This window comes from Carcharodon carcharias, chromosome 16 (assembly GCF_017639515.1).
Source record: "Carcharodon carcharias isolate sCarCar2 chromosome 16, sCarCar2.pri, whole genome shotgun sequence".
NCBI classification, from domain to species: Eukaryota; Metazoa; Chordata; class Chondrichthyes; order Lamniformes; family Lamnidae; genus Carcharodon; species Carcharodon carcharias.
In genome coordinates, this window is record NC_054482.1 from 4003833 (window position 1) to 4021929 (window position 18097).

Genomic DNA, 18097 nt, shown 5'->3' on the forward strand with positions numbered 1-18097 from the left:
GAATTTGGTATCATGACCGGCTAGTAAAATCAATCTGACAGACTCCCTGAATGTGGAGAGTTCATGCAAGCTATGGGTTGCTGAGCAACCATTTCAAATGGAAAAAGCTTACCTTATAGCTGAGATAAGCCAGCAACATTGTTTCAAAGAAACTTATCAAGGCCACTGTAACCTGAAAGGAAATGACAGAAATTAACACAGCGGGCTCTCTGGTTAAAACGAGCAAAATCGGAGATTTTAAGCAAGTATTGAATAATCATTTTGGGTGTTGCAGAATGTTTGGTCGTTCGTTCCAGAGTATACATTGAATTAGTACAGCAGTGCCAACTTTTCAGTGATACTGCTAGCTCCTTAACCAAAACCGGTAACATCATTTGCCTTGTCGATGTCAATATTTTGGGACATCGGAGGTCTGACAGCATTGCTAGCAAGAGAAGGATGCACATTTGTAGTCTCTTTCCTCACCACTGATACAATAGTGGATATTTAATTTTTTTTTTAAAAAAGGATATTTTTTTCTTCCTTTCTTTAAGCCCTGACTATTTGTGTGTATTCCTTTATTTAATTATGTAACACTGACATTGCAACAGATGTACCAATGTGTTGCATCCAGTGAGCTACACGGTTGAATAAACGTGTCATTACATTTATGAGTTGGGGTGGGGTATGTAGAGTGAACTATATCAGCACTCTCAGACTTTTTGGAAAAAATCAAAATCTTCTCTAGTTTCAATGAGTCATTTTCTGCAAATTCCTACTGTTGTTTTCCATTCTAACTAAAAGCCGACTGATGCAACACAGCAAATCGTTCCTACACACATCTTTGTAGATTTTCATGTGACTTTTCTAAGGCTCAAGAGGGACTCTGTAAATAAAAGTATTTGGCCCTCATACACCTCATGCCAATGTCAAACGCGTAAAATACAAAAGAACTTGACTGGTTACGACAGCAAAAACTTGCAGTCTTCCAGTATATTAACTATTTACTGAAGGTATGCAGCAAAAACCACTGTCATACTCAGCCATATCACAATATGCAAACGGAGACAGTGATCCCTGAACTCAAGATTTGCCCTTTCTGAAAAATAGAGGTTATGCATGCAACAATTTTTCCCCCAAATGTTTGTGAATTAATTAGATATTTTAAAAAAATGTTAATTGCAATGTGCATAATATATATACACCTCAAATAAGGACACTGGTTTTCCTGATTTCAGTAAATTTGCATGAACTACTCATGAATTGCAGCAAAAAATTCTCAAATCCTTCAGAAATGTTTTTAAGGTTGATTCTTGAGAAGGGTGAATCAATTTTCTAGGGTGGATAAATGTTTGAATTCCTGTTTATTCCTCGGCTTCAAATTCAAATCTACTCTTCCTTTAAAGCAAGGGTTCCCAAACTGTGGGTCACGACCTGCAATGAGGTCACATTGAAGGGCCGGGGGGGGGGGGCGGCGGTGTGGGGTTGCAAGCTCCCTCTCCTCTGAGCAATGGAGGGGAGACAAGCCACTCCAGAAGCACTGAGAGTAGCCCAGGACTTATTGGATCAATTCTATGAAACACCACAGGATTGGGGGGGGGGACCTTGATGTGGGGGTATTGGGGTAGAAGGGCTTCACTGAGTCTTCTGTTATCAGGGAATATGGAGAGCTTTGCTCAAATCTACACTGGTATGTAGAATATTAACATTTTTATAAAGGTACTTTAAAAAAACTTAGATTTTAATGTTTAGATGATGTATTATATGTTGATATGTAATACATGACCTTTACTAATTATATACTGAATGTTACTGTGCTGCTTTATTGCTATTTTGTTTTTGTTGTTGCCTGGGGTTACATTAATTTAATTTTCAAAAATTAAAATGAGGTCACATTGGAAAATAGTTTGGGATGCACTGCCTTAAAGGGTGCAATGATCTCTACTTTCAACCACTCCCTGCAGAAAATCATTCCATGTTCCAAACATTCCTGTGCATAAAGAAGCTATTCCTGTCCTCTCTCTTCACTCGCCTAGTGATAATTTCAAATCGATGGTCCCCCTTCCTCACTGACTGCTCTGCCAAAGGGTTTAGCTTTTCCCCGTTTAGCCTATCAAGAATTTCTGAATTTTAAAAAGGCAAAATCTCGACTAAATCTCCTCTGAACCTTCCCTATTCCAGCAGAAAACAGTCCCAATATCTCAAATCTTTCCTTGTAATTGCTATTTCCAATCTGTAACATTATTCTGGTGTTTCTACACTGTATGCTCTCCACAAATTTATTGTCCTACCTGTAATGTTAAACATGTGAACACAAAAATACTCTAGGAACATAGGAACTGGAGTAGGCCATTCAGCCCATTGAGCCTGCTCCAGCATTCAATTTTATTTTTATTCATTCATGGGATATGGGCTACACTGGCAGGGCCAACATTGATTACCCATCCCTAGTTGCCTTCGAGAAGGTGGTGGTGAGCAGCCTTCTTGAACTGCTGTAGTCCATGTGGTGTAGGTACACCCACAGTGCTGTTAGGGAGGGAGTACCAGGATTTTGACCAGCGACAGTGAAGGAACGACGATATATTTCCAAGTCAGGTTGGTGAGTGACTTGGAGGGGAACTTCCAGGTGGTGATGTTCCCATTTATCTGCTGCCCTTGTCCTTCTAGATGGTAGTGGTCATGAGTTTGGAAGATGCTGTCTAAGGAGCCTTGGTGAATTAGATCATGGCTGATCATCTACCTCAACACCACTTTCCCATGTTATCTCCATATCCCTCAATGTCATTAGACTCCAGAAATCTATCGATTTCTGTTTTGAACATGTTCAATGGTTGAGCTTCCACAACCCTCTGGGGTAGAGAATTCCAAAGACCCACCACACTTAGATGAGGAGGAATTTCTTCACTCAGAGTCTTAAATGGCCTACCCCTTATCTTGAGATTATGTCCCCTGGTCTTAGATTCACCAACATGCGGAAACATTTTATCTTCATCCACCCTGTCATGCCCTGTAAGAATTTTGTAAGTTTCAATGAGGTCACCTCTCATTCTTCGAAACTCTAGGGAATACAAAGCCAGTCTTCCCATGCAACAATCCTGCCATCCCAGGGATTAATCTGGTGAACTGCACTCACTCTATGGTAAGTTGTCATAACCTGAAATGTAATATACATTACAATACTTGTCTTAAAGGTAAGGTCACATGATCTTAATATCCAATAGCAGCGTAGCGCGGGCTATTGTGAGAGAGTCTTGAGTTAGTCGCTGATGAGTGAAGTTAGATTTTATGTTGTGAGCACACAAATGTAGCTGCAGAGTTTAGCTGATAAATAAACAGCATGTGTTTATTTTGACAACCATCTCCTGATGTTCTCTGTCTCTGTACCAACTCGGTCACCCCAAAACAAGCATGCAACCCGATCCTTTAGACCCGACAAACCATAGGTCACTGGATCCAACACAAGAGTAAATGCACGAAAGATCACGGAAAAAACGAGGTAAAAAGCAAGAAAAAAGCCAGGGAAATCAGAAGGGCCGAACCTCGCATGGTAGTCATTGCAGGGGAGGAGAATGATCTTTCTGTCCACGTGTGAGTGTAAGACATACGGACTAATATGGCCCAGCACCCCAGACTCAAAGTTTTGATGACTTAGTGAACCTCGTAAAGAATCATGACCAGCCCAGGCCGTTGGCGAGGATGGTTTAAATTTAACTCAAGAAATAGAGCTGCAGAGGAGACAGCCGCTTGTTCTGTGGCACATCAGAAACAATTAACTGAATACTGCGAGTTTGGTACATCTATCAATGATATGCTTAGAGATTGTTTGGTACGCGGTATAAACGAAAATGCAATTCAGAAAAGATTACTGTCTAAACAAACTTAGATTTTCAGAAGGCATTGGAAATCGCTCTAGCAATGGAAGGTACAGTGTCAGGCTCAGAAGCCATTCAAGAAGGGCAATATGGGCCCGTCCTCCACGTTGGGCAGGGAGCCTCAGCCAAAAAGAGCACAAAAAAGTGCAAGGCTTTACTCAGAAGCGGGAATCAGCCAATCGCTAGCAGACAAATTAAAGGGGATAACTTAGCAGCAAAAACATGGCATAATAGTGTCAGAGGTGGAAGCAGAGAGCCTTGTAATGAACCATAGTTTAAAAAGATTGTATGTTTCTTCTGCCATCGATATGGACACCTCATGAGACATTGTAAAGATAGAATCAGGCAGACTTTCAGACAAAAGCAAAAACCCAACAAGAAAAACCAATGTTGAAATGCCTGAAGTAATAGATGCTGATATCTATTTGCTATATAAATTTAAAAGGTAGGCAGAGTGGAGCCTATATAACCATGGAAGTGAATGAGAAACCTTGGAGGTGGACACTGGTGCAGCCACTACAGTGATTGGTCAGCATACATTTAAATACCTGAACATGGAGAACGTAAGCTGAATCTAGAAGAAACTAATGAAAAATTCAAAACTTATATAGGAGAAGACATACAGGTCAAGATTATAAGTCACAGTAAACTATAAAGGTCAAACAGTGAGATTACCCTCAATGGTAGTAACAGGCGAGGGAACTAGTTTCCTCAGACAAAACTGGCTGAAAGAAATTAAATTGGAATTGACTGAAATCTTCCAACTAAGAACTAATGGACTTTCAGAACTACTACAAAAATACTCCTCAGTTTTCAAGAACTTGAGGGGCTACAAGCAAAAAATTCATGCAGATCCAGAGGAAACACCAAGATTCATGAAGGCAAGACCAGTCCCTTATGCAATGTGGGATAAGGTAGATGCCGAACTGGACAGATTAGAAAAGCTGGGAGTGATACAACCAGTAGAATTTTCAGAGTGAGCAGCTCCAATTGTACCTGTTCTCAAACCTGACCGAAGCATTCAAATATGTGGGGGCTATAAATGAACAGTCAATAAAGTGGCAAAATTGGATAGACACTCCATGCCTCTCCGCAGATGCTGTCAGACCTGAGCTTTTCCAGCTATTTTTATTTTTGTTTTATTAAATTAGCCCTTTCTCATTACCCAACACTAAATCCAAAATAGCCCGATCCCTAGCTGGTTCCTCAATGTACTGCTCCAGAAACCTGTCTCGTACACACTCCAGGAATTCCTCCCCCAGAACATAAGCACTGACTTGGTTAATCCAGTCTGTGTAAATTGAAGTTGCCCATTATTACTGTGTTACCCACATCACGTGCATCTCTAGTTTCCTGATTATACTATGCCTAACATTAGCACTACAGTTTGGTGGCCTGTAAACAGCTCCCAGCAATGTTTGCTGCTCCTTGTTGTTTCTTATCTCCACTCAAATCAATTCTACATCATGATCCTTCGATCCAAGATCCTCTCTTACCAATGTACTGATCTCGTCCCTTAATAAGAGTGCTATCCCACCTCCTTTTCATTTTAGCCTGTTCCTCCTAAATGCAAAATATCCTTAGATATTCAGTTCCCGATCTTGGTCACCCTGTAGCCACGTCTCCATAACAGCAGCTAAAACATACCCATTTGCCACAACATTTTGGTAAATGCTACGTGCATTCAGATAGAGTGCCTATAATTCTGCTTTAACACTATTCTCCATTCTGATCCTATTTGATACTTGCATATGCTATGACTGTCTTCTATTTTTCCCTTTCTACTTCCTTTCACCAATTTTGCTTCCCTCAAATCTGAGCTCCCTCTCAGGTTCACTTCCCCCTGCCAATCCAGTTTAAATCCTGCCCAACAGCACTAGTGAATCTCCCTGGTCCTAAGATGCAGCTTGTCCATCTTGTACAGGTCCCACCTGCCCCAGAACTGGTCCCAATGCCTCAGAAATCTGACACCAGTTCTCTGGCCACCTGTTCAATCACTCAATGTAGAATTTCAATGGTGGTGCCAGAAAGTTGAAAAATCAGTATGTAACTGAGGAAGGTTTAATGGTGGGAACAAATAGGTAATATCAAAGATGGATATCATAGATATGGCAGGCAGCAGATGTTTCGTTTGCAAGTATCAGCATGAGGCTGAAATAATTTTATCTGCATATTCATATTTTATACATAACCAGATATTAGCAAACACATTAGATAATCCTTAATCAGGAATGTCAATCTGGGTGCTTTAGGCAATATAAAGTTCCGTAGGGAAATAATTCAATGCATGTTGGATTCTTAGTCCAATACTACTAGCTCTGAACTTATCCTGCTATTCTGGTGACTCAGTACATTTATCCAGTAGTCATGGCATACTTATCAGGGAGGCCACAATCCTCAGTCAGCACAATTTTTTAAAAAATCAGCACTTTGATTCAGCTCAGGTGACCCAGGGTTGAGGAGGAAAAACCTGGCTGATTGATTTCCAATGATCCTTACCAGAAGTATATGTGTGCAAATACTGAGAAAGGACAGGAGCAAGTTGCCTCCCACAGTCAAAAACTTGCCGACACTCACCATCAAGGCTCATACATAAATAATGGCAAATTAGACTCAACACTGGATGGTGGTAAGTACCTGTGAAACTTCCTTCAGATGAAGATGCAATGCATTCATCGGAAGCAGAGAGAGGAGAAAAAAAAAACGGAGAAAATAATTGCAAATTTTTAAAGAAAGAAAAAAAATGTTAACCCTAGAAAGTTATTTATGGTGGGGGCTGGTAACGGATAATAGTAAACCCTCCTGGCTTTGCTATGTGTTTTAATAGCTCTCATCTGAACCCTTAGATGTTGCTTCCTTCTGCTCCTGCAGCAAGTCAGAAGTGTAAAATGAGCCTATGCCAACATCTGCTGCACTAGGAAAATGGTTTCCTTACAGGAGACAATAGACTATTTTAAGTACAAAAGATGTTGGGAAGAACTACATTACAATAACATTCTCAACCCTTTCTCTGTGAGAACAGGAAGGAATGACACATATCCACATAAATAGTTTATGCTGCTGGAGAGAAATTGGCAAAGCCCCAAAAAAGCGGATAATGCTGTGAAATTAACCAGCTCAATGCGATGCAGGCAGCACGCTAAATTGTTGCTACCTGCTCTTTTACATGATTCCTGCTTGCCGCCAGTGCTACCCATGCTGTTTATTCGCTGTAGACATCAGCAGGGTGGGGGGGGCGGGGGGGGGGGGGTCAGTGCAGATATTGTAAGTGGCTAGTGCTACTTAAAAGCAACCTACACCTCTTAAAGGGAGGTCCATCGGGGTTCAAAGAAGTGTAGGAGTTGATTCAAAAGTCATTCTGTGGTGTAATACTTTGAGCAATGGCAAAACGTGAAAGAGGACAAGGGCCTAGGTTTTCAGAAATTGGAGACCTTGTGGAAAGAGGTGGAAAGGATGACAGATGTCCCATACTGCAAGGGAGCAAGAGGCCCTCCAGACTTATGTTCAGGGGGCAGTGGGAACAAGTAGTGCAAGAAGTCAATGATAGGAGTTCTGCTTCCAAGTATACGGATGCAGTGCAGGAAGGACTTTAACAATGTCATGAATGTTCTGGTCAATTAGTTCATTTTTAAATGGCATAACCTGTTAGCTCACCATTCACCTCATACACTGCTGGAGCTAGCACCACCTACAAAGAATCGCTATGAATGTGTGTACAACCTGTTACAATCTTCATACAGACCATTAATGTTGAAGAAAAATTTGAACACCAGTGATTAACTGAAAGAACTACACAAGGTTTCACATTTTTAAACAAAAACAAACGTTACTGTATTAAAAAAAAAACATACAAAGTAATCTCTACTAACTTAATACTATAGTTTGTAAAGACTTAAGAGTATAAATCCAGGTCCCTTTTTACTTCCTAATTCTGCCCAAGAGTTCCCTTTCACATTTTGTGATCTTGAGGGTTCATTTACTCAGGAAAAAACCAAGGTTGTCACAGCTCTCCAGAATTAATTTTCTCCTCAGCATTCCAGCTATTCACCAATGTTTAAGATTTCAGGGGGATCCTTCCATTAACTTTTGGTTAACTGATCCTCCAACTTTCCTTTAAGGCCTCCAAACGCAGACTTCTCAGCCCAAGCTTGGGCCTCCCTGCGTTCATGCTCAGTGATTTAAAAATTAGAAACACCCTTGGTGCCTAATGACTTCTACACTCCTTATCCTGGCTTTTGGACAAGTACAGACTAACTGCCTTTTACTATGAAGGTTACTGTAGATTCCTTCCTCTAGCTTCAAGTTAGGCAAATCTTCCAGCCTCTTTTCCCCTCATGAACTCTGTCTCCAAACTGAGTGACAGCCTACCTGCACTCCATGCGGTGAACGTTATAGTTAGTACTTTGTTATCCAGGCCAGCAATTTCAACATTCATCTTTTTTTCTCCCTCAACTCTGTTTATTCCCAAGCTTAACTGCTTGTTTCTGTGATCAAATACACAGATAAAACACAAAACACAAAAAGGACCCTCCCTGTATAGCCTAGTTCCATAGCAATGTGGTATACTCAGAATGTTCCCAACAGAAATGTAAATTTAATATTTTTTACCTTCAAATCAACCCTTTGATTTTGGTGCTCACATGAATGATTTATCTCTCTATTGGAGTTAACAGCCCTCTTTTCAAGCTTGCTGGTTCCACCAAGAAACCCAGCGCTAACAAGTTGCTTTTGGCTTCTTTGATCTGGGGATGAATAACTAAAACCTTCCCAGTTTACACTATAACTTCAAAGCATTTTCCAAGGTGTCTTGAGGCAAACTGGCTCCTCCAGATAAATCCATGTAGCTATTATAAAGCTAGATGTGAACACTTTTTACCACCCTCTTAGCAACACAATTACACTTCCCTTTGAACTATAACTACCCCAGGTCTGTTAATCAGTGGCTTAAACCAAGCATTTCCATTTTTCTATATTTAAATTCAATTTCCAAAACTGTCATATGAAACTAGATATTTGCAACAAACCCAAAACTCAAATGCCTTACCTCACCCTCATACACTGAGGACTTTAGCAAGACTTGCACCCACATCTCAATTTGCAAACACTGGCAGCTATTCAATCATGACACACGCATCACCCAAACACACTGCAGGATGCTCACTGACATCCTTAAGGCTTTTTTTACAGAAGGTAGTGCATAACAGCAGGCAAAGAACTCGAGGACGACAAGCATGCCTGTGTGTTTTAATCCCCATGGAGGAGATAGTGCCAGCTACAATGGGAAGTGGCAACACAGACTGTGACCACTGGCAGGGCTGTAGGTATTGAGGATGGAGGTAACTGTATTTTCTTTGTCACATCCCGCAATTTCTTGACTTAGAAGCTGCAGATGGTGTAAGCTCAGCTCTTCTTTCTATCTCCTCTCCCCTCACCACAACCCAAAGTGTGGAGCATTAACCCGCTGTCCTCTCTCAGGATGACAATACTCCTGCATTCACCTCTGCCACTGCTCACTCAGCTAGACTTAAAAGATCCCACAGCACTACCCTGAGGAAAAGAAGAGCAAGTTATCCCTGATGCACAAATTGGCTGCCGCATTTCTGACATTAAGACTGTGACTACACATCACTGGCTGTGCAGTGTACAGGATGCCCTGAGGTTATAAAAGGTACCATATAAATGAAATTCTCTCTTTTTTTCCTGTTCCTCCATTTCCTATTACATGTCTTCCTCCTCCTGCCCCTCCTCTTCCACATGCTCAATTTCTCACCTGCTAGGTGGTGCCAAATGCTGTTCCCTCATAATGTTAAGGTGGTGCTGCATGCAGCATTTTACCACAAATCATGGTACCCACTCAACTAAGTGCTGCAGGGATCCTCAAGTGCAGTCTAGGCAGTAGAAATGTTGCTCAAGGATGTGCATAGCGTGCTCTATAACATTCCTTATGAAAACATTGATCTCATGTCCATGAATTCAGGGCTGGAGTCGTGAGCCATGTTTTGAGTGGGTAACCCTGATCATCCAGGACTTACTATAGTAGGCCAAATACAACTAGCACAAAGAACAGCCGCAGAATGAAGGAATCATGTCTGCTGCCAGAATAATGGGCATTCATTTGCATGATACTTTGCCTGTGATTGCACAGTAGCTGAGCATTAAGATAGTGGAATTCCTTAAGTTTCATGAAAATGACCAAGTTTAGGTAAGGCATGTGCATGCAGTCACTGTCGTCCAGCACCATGAGGGAGTTTGCAATTCATTTGAGCACACTCTGCCTGTTTGTCTCTAGCAAGAAAGAATGAGATGAAGCTGTGTCTTTGTGTATAGAGAGCCTCAGCCACTTCCCCTGTTCAGCAATGACCTGCAAATCGCATAAGGTGTTTTTATCTTCAGCAATTAGTGACTGCCAGGAGCCACAGACACCTCGACAGCCAGAGGCAATGCTGTCCTTGCCTTCCTTTGGGGATATAGTTTTGGCTGCAGCAGTTGGTAGATTTGAGTCACAACCTCTTTAGAGAAGCAATGATGTTTCAAGCATTGGTCCTGACTGAAGTTGAACCTGGAAAATTGCCTTAAGACACCCGGCAGATACAGCCTCTTTCTGTGAGCCCTTTTTCAGCTCCCTCTTCCATCAGCTTGTCCTGCTGTGCAAGGATTCTTTTCATTCTCCTAGTCATGCTCAATTCCAAAAGGAAGGTCTACCAGGTTACCAACGTCCGGAAGCAACTTATTTTAACACAAGTTTTTAAATGAACCTCAGCACCAGCAAGACCATGGTCAGTAAGACTATTCAAACATTAGGCAAGTAAAGAAAAACTCCAAGGAGAAATAATTCAGCAATCAATTAGTTTATGATCCTTTTCAACAGTGCTAATGGATGTGGGTGGGAGAGGGAGGAGGGAGGTAGGGGGTGCTCTTTTATGCTGTTTAACATCATGTTAAACCGGTTAAGGCAGGGCAAAAGCTGGAGCATGGCAGGAGCACAGCATTCAAAATTCGCAGCACTGGTGTCAAATCAGCATTACAAACTGACTGACATCATAATCTAACCGTTCCACATGCTGCTAGTGGTAGCGGTGACGGTACATGAGCAGAAACCCCTTTGCCAAGATTGCATCAGTGTACTTTTGGTCTGAAGCGAGAGTGCATTTCAGACCTCATTTTCCACTGTTAAGGGGTTGTGTAGCATCTAAAATACAAACGTTACAGAGCCCAACTGCGCTTCCTAACAGTTTTATCTGCCTTGCTGTACTGCATTTTGGATTAATATCAGTGGCATAACCCTCTTCATAGATAAATCCAGGATTTGTAAGTGTGGCATAGCATTGTTCCTGCAAATGCCTGGAGCTATTCTTGAGTTTCATAATGTAATGATTAGATTGGTTAATGGTGATTTTGAAGTGCAACGTACATTGGGAGAATAGGAGGTGGAACAAGCCCAATAATCCCCACCTGATGTAGCTCACGAGAGGCCCAAAACTTTTTCATTATTGGGTGTTATTTGGGGTAGAAAGGGCAGGCAGTGTGTTTGTGCCCAACATGGAGAGACAGTTTGCAGTTCAGTGTGGAGTGATCAGGGAAACATATTTTGAGGTTACTCAAAGACCTCTGATGAGAATGCAGTAGTAAGCTTCTTTTCAGATATTAATTTTAGCCTCAGTATCACCCTAAGCCATTGGATAAGAAGGTACCAATATATTAATGGAAACCTGGTTTGCTTATATAACAAGGGTGACGATATTTAAAAGTTCCACACTGGCTGTGAAGTATTATGGAGCATTGAGAAAATGAAAGGCACTACAGAAAGGCAGCAAGTAAAAGACATTAGATAAAACGCAAGGTTTGATGTACATCAGCATTGAATTGGCAAAACTGTATGGTGTTTCATAATGATTTAGTTTGGTTAAACCTGCATCAAGATACGTTGCAATGATTGTATTACTATCCCTGAGAGGTCAGAGTGAAACACTTGAAGATCCAACAATTCCAGCCAAGTTCACTCATTAGAAATTAACTTTGTCATATTAGTGAAAACTTTTTTTTTCTTCCTTGCAGTAGAAAAAGGGTAGGGTGTTGCCAACAAGCCAAGTTATGTTTGTTATACCCAGTGTGCATCGTGTAATATTTACTTTGTGTCTCATTAAAATCCATACTATAGCTGACGGGATATGTATCTTATATTTTTAAGTATTAGGAATAATATAAATGAGAGCGATTTTCTTTTATTATTTGTTCACAGGTTGTGGGTGACATGGAAAGGCCAACATTTATTGTCCATCCCTAATTGGCCTTAAGATGATGGTGGTGAGCCACCTTCTTGAACCGCTGCAGTCCCTGTGACGCAGGTACACCCACAGTGCTGTTAGGGAGGGTGTTCCAGGATTTTGACCCAGCGACAGTGAAGGAACAGGGACATAGTTCTAAGTTAGGATGGCGTGTGGCTTGGAAGGGGACAGGCAGGTGTTGGTGTTCCCATGCGTCTGCCGCCCTGGTCTTTCTAGGTGGGTAGAGGTTGCGGGTTTGGAACGTGCTGTCGAAAGTGCCCAAATGAGTTGCTGAAATGCACCATGTAGATGGTACACACTGCAGCCGCTGGGTCAGTGGCAGAGTGAGTGAGTGTTTAAGATGCCAGATAGGGTGCCAATCAAGTGGTTGCTTTGTCCTGGTTGGTATTAAGCTTCTCAAGTGTTGTCAGAGCTGCAATCATCAGGAAAGTGGACAGTATTCCATCACACTCTTAACTTGTGCCTTGGAGATTGCGGGCAGGCTTTGGTGAGATAAGGAGGTGAGTTAATCCCCTCAGAGTTCCCAGCCTCTGCCCTGCTCCTATAGCCACTATTTATAAGATGGATCATTCACTCAGCACTTTTGGCTGAAGATTGCTGCAAATGCTTCAGCCTTATCTTTTGCACTAGTATGCTGGGCTCCCTCATTATTGACGATGGGGTATTTGTGGAGCCTCCTAATCCAGTTAGTTCTTTAATTGTCCACCACCATTCAGGACTGGATGGTGCAGGACTGCAGAGCTTAGCTCTGATCCACTGGTCACAGGATCGCTTAGCTCTGTCTACCACATGCTCCTTTTGCTGTGTTGCATGCAAATAGTTCTGTGCTGTAGCCTCACCAGGTTGGCTCCTCATTTTTTGGTATGTCTGGTGCTGCTCACGGAACGCCCTCTTGCATTCTTCAGTGAACCAGGGTTGATCCCCCGGCTTGATGGTAATGGTAGAGTGCAGGAAATGCCAGGCCACAAGGTCATGGATTATGGTTGAATACAATTCTGCTGCTGCTGATGGCCAACAGCTCCTCATGGATGCTCAGTTTTGAGTTGCTAAATCTATTCAAAATCTACCCCATTTAGCACAGTAGTAGCGCTACACAAAACAATGGAGGGTATCCTCATTATGAAGACCGGACTTTGTCTCCACAAGGACTGTGCAGTGGTCACTCCTACCAATACTGTCATGGACAGACACTTCTACAGCAGGTAGATTGGTGAGGTCAAGGTTAAATAGGTTTTTCACTCGTTGGTTCCCTCACCACCAGCAGCAGGCACAGTCTAGCAGCTATGTCCTTTAGGATTTAGCCAGCTCAGTCAGTAGTGGTGCTGCTGGGCCACTCTAGGTGATGGACATTGCAGTCCAGAGAACATTCTGTGCCCTTGGCACACTCAATGCTTCTTCCAATTGGCATTCATCAACATGAAGGAGTAGCTGAGGTGGGAGGGTGGTAGCTGGTAATCATCAGAACATTTCCTAGCCCACGTTTGACTTGTTGCTATGAGACTTAATGGCATCCAGAGTCAATGTTGAGGACCTCAGGGCAACTCCTTCCCACAGTATACCACTGTGCTGCTACTTCTAATGGGTCAGTTTTGCCGGCAGGACAGGGCATACCCAAGGATGTTGACAATGGTGTCCGGACCATTGTCTGTAAGATATGATTCCATGAGTATGACCATGTCAGGCTGTTGCTGGACTAGTCTATAGAACAGCTCTCCCAATTTGGGCACAAACCACGCCCCCACCCCCCCACACCATGTTAGTAAAGAAGACTTTGCAGGGTTGACTGGGCTAGATTTGCTGTTGTTGTTTCTGTTGCCTAGGTGGATGCTGGGTGCTCTGTCCAGTTTCATTCCTTTTAGACTTTATAGTGGTTTGGTACAACTGAGTGGCTTGCTAGGCCATTTCAGAGGACATTAAAGAGTCAATCACATTGCAGTCACATGTAGGCCAGTTCAGGTAAAGACAGTAGATTTCCTTCTCTAGAGGACATTCACGAACCAGGTGGGTTCTTTACAATCAATAATGATTTCATAGGTCGTCATTACTGAGACTAGCTTTTATTTGCAGATTTATGAATGGAATTTAAATACCATCAAGCAAATTGTTTATATTCAGCACCTGAATGCTAAATCTGCAAGTTTCTGGTTAGCCCCCAAGGGCTTATTCAAACCATGATAGTCATCAATTAACCTGAAGACCATGTGCGAAATCTGCACTTTCAAATAGGGTTTCTTATTAGCACAGCATACCTTTAGCACCTGTTTTCACCTTTGGTCAAAATAAGCCCTTTTGCCTGATAGTTCATTACTTACGTACAGGATTCAGGACAGGGACTGAGCATTCACAACCCTTAACTATGCAGCCTAAAAACAAGACTGAAAATAAATGGCCCACTGAGGGACAAAAATATTTCCAGGTCTTCTTTTCTTGCAGACAGCATAAATTATTTTCAAACGCCAGGCAGTAATAATCTGTTTGTGTAGCCACATGCAAGTCAGAGAAAGGAAATATACAGAGCTGCATTGGATTTCTCCCCTAGCTTTCAAATTTCTGTGAAGTCTGACCTTATCTGCACAACAGTTAAATATAACAACAAGCAAACGGATAGCAACAAATTTGTTGTAAGCATCAATATGGCTCAATATTTCAGAAAATCAGCAAGAAATTTATGTTTCCAATAAGTTTAAGAAACACTTGTAAAATGCAATAAGCAAGTTGCTTGTGGGCATGATACCCAGCTTCCATATATTGTGCACTATCATGATTACTTACCCATAATAAATAATGCAGAGCCATGGCAAGAATGGAAGAATTTGAGAATTAAAAAAAGTTGTTCTGCCAGTTATTTCATTGTGTTTCCGATCTAACATCAGCACTCCAGCTAATATGAGTTTTATTTTGATTCTTTTTTTTTCAATGTATAATGAAATTATCTTTATTGAAGTGGTCATATCTTACCTGTAAACCCCACAAGGGAAGACTTCTATCTACCCAGATTAAAGGAGACCTGGTGGTAAATCAAAATGGTGATATTAGTTAGTTTGTATTTCGAGTATGTTTGTTGTAATGTACACATTCACTGCTTTTGAGCATACATGGGGGACCAGCTAGCACAGTTGGCAGATGGTTAGCTTGTGGATCAGAAAAACGCCAACAGCACAGGGTTTGATCCTGGTTCTGACTGAGGTAGACTGCCTCCTCGTCCTGTCCTGTAGCAAAGTCATTACATATGCTTGGTTCAGCCACCCTCAAATTGAGGCTGCTACCGAGAAGAAGAACAACATATATGATACGCAAGGCACTTTACAGAAAAATATCCGAATCTTGGAATATGATCCAAAAAACACTATTAAACATCTTGATAAGTCCTGTAATCCCATGTGAGAGGGGCACAATCTGACCTTATTGTTTCTCTGTCTCTCTTCATGTAGCATCCTCATTGTCCAAGGGTTGTTAATTATGGCTTCAACCATGATATCACTATGGGGTAAGGCAAGGAGGCAGGCCCCAAGAACTACTTCAGCTGGTACAGGGAATGGACCCTCACTGTTGACAAGAGTGTGGTGCAGGATAATGCCATCATCGAAACCAATTGAACCAACTAACCCCTATTTGACTTTATTCAGTCAACATAGACTCAGGAACCAAATTTGAAACCAACAAAAATCATGAATTACAATCCACTAATTACTAAATTCGTTAATTAATTAAAAAGGTCCTGAATCTCATTTTATAATGACACAAAAGCACAGCTAGTGCTACCTGCACAGTTTACTGGCTGCACATCTATATGGCTGTGGGAAGGGAGGCTAGAAATCAGGCGGCTCTGATGATAAATTAAAGGCATCCAGTGCCTCTTAGAGGAGCTACAGTCTGACTGCAGTGAGCAAAAAATCCATCAGGAGAAAAGTGCTACTTTGAAGGCTCTGCTGTAAGTGGTGGACACAAGAAGAAAAATCCCATTTCAGTGCCTCCACTATACCGAGTAGACAAGACACCCTCCAGTCAACAATGGTGAAAGTGGGAAATGATTGCAGAGAACAACGTCAAGAGCTCAGCACACAGGACAGAGCTGCAATGCTGAAAAACGTTCAGTGAATGCACCAAAGCTGTCATGAGCAGGATTAGTCCTGCTCTTTTACTCTCTGCTCAGGCCTCCAACACCTGCAGCCTCATTACTTGTAATACTGCTCCCCCTCACTTTTCTTCACTCTCCCACAATCACTACACTAGCTCTGAGCCTGGCCCTGCACATATTTGAGAAATTAGGTTAAAAGAGGGGTCTTCATGTGGTGGATCTCAGCTTTTATGCTGGCCCTCAAGTGTTCAAGAGTTTAGGGAGTACAATAGATGTCCACATCACATACTAGCTCTGCTGCAGAGAACTCAGATTACGATTTAGAGGATCCAGGCTACCAAACAATGCTGAGGAGTATAATTCAGAAAATGCTAAATGTACTGAGCAGCCTGCCCTCAAGCACGCACACAATTTCACATTGTATTCAGGAGTCCAGCATCAACTTGTGCGGAGTTTTGGTCTGAACATGGAGACCATTCTGTCCATCATGGTCAGTTCTATGGTGTCCATGCCAGAGCCTCTGCTAATAGCTGACATAGCAGCTAACACAGCACTGCCAATGGAAGCTCAGGCAGCTGCCATCTGGGTTTTGGGGTTAGTGTGGCAAGGGTTTCCAAGCAGTCACATCACTCCAGTGCTCTGTTATCACAGAGATGGAGCAGTGTTGAGCCACATATCCAGGAGACACCTCGGAACCTGATATCTTCTCTCAGAACAGCATGCCTGTTCCTCTGCCACCCACAGTGTCAGTATCCTTGTTACTGCCACACAGCCAGCTGAGACAGAATACCCAGTCTAGAATTAAATCAAAAATGGACAGGAACAATACCTGAGGCAATAAGAAATAAAACGGCTTTACATTTTGCTTAAAATTTCATTTTTAGATGTTTGTTTTGGTGTAAACCAATTTCTGATGTTTGAGTAGCTGGGTTTTATTTTCAATATCACATTTAAATGACCTGAAGACAAATAAAACCAGTCAGCTACGGAAAACAGAATGTACTAAGCTTGAACATCTTTCACAATCTAGGTTGAAATTATAGGGATTGATTGATGTGTGAAACCAGCATCCATGCATAAAACAGGAAGAGCGTACTCATAAGTATTCAGTGCCTGTCAAAGCCAAGGGGCAAATGAATTTGGCGGGCCTGTTCCCCAACCTGCCCAGATGTACCCCTCAGAAGTCCATTCCCTGATAAGACCTTGCAAGAAATTCCAGGGAATACAGATGCAGTCTCCTCAATACCTCCTCATACAACAATCCTGCCATCCCAGCTATTGACCTGGTGAACTTCCAGGATAATTTTGCCTCCAAAAAAATGGGTTGGTTGGCTTGGATGGAATGTTAAACATTAAAAAAATCCTTAACCTAAATGCGACCCACCTTGAACACACCTACTTCAAGTTAACAGAGACGGGACAAGTCAGGTGATAAATCTACTCCCAGCAGAGAGGTGGATCATTTAAATATTTTAGTGAGGCTTTATGTCTTAAAAGGTTCTGCCTCTTTCAGCTTTTATGCTGGCCCTCAAGTTTCCGGTGCTTTGGGAAACCCAGCAGCTAAAGGGAAACCAAGACTGCTGCATGAAAAAGGTAAGTGACTTTCCAGCATTGCTATGGGCCAGGTGGGGTAGGAGTGCTTCCCTCTGGCCTCCTCAAGCAAACCTGCTACTCCCCACCATGATCGCCAATCTAACCTACAAGTGATCTCCAAACTCCCCAATAATTATGAATACTCTGAACCATCTCTGCTCCTGATCTCCCTAAAGCTCAATTGCTGCCCCCCACCCCCCTCACCCCCCATCACAACCTCTACCTGCTCCAGGTGGAAGCCACGGTCTCTTCTCCAACATGCCCTGCCTGACAGAAGCTAACCCTGTCAA

General features: G+C 42.2%; 1 protein-coding gene across 3 annotated transcripts in view; it reads right to left on the reverse strand.

The window, feature by feature from the left end:
• Positions 1-18097, reverse strand: part of kcnt2 (potassium channel, subfamily T, member 2) — a 789028-nt gene that overhangs the window by 495313 nt on the left and 275618 nt on the right. For all 3 annotated transcript variants that reach the window (XM_041208210.1, XM_041208209.1, XM_041208208.1), the window contains exons 4-5: positions 15095-15143; positions 113-172 (exon numbers count right to left, since the gene is read on the reverse strand). In XM_041208210.1, coding sequence (XP_041064144.1) covers positions 113-172; positions 15095-15143 — 109 coding nt within the window. The remainder of the gene's footprint in view (positions 1-112; positions 173-15094; positions 15144-18097) is intronic.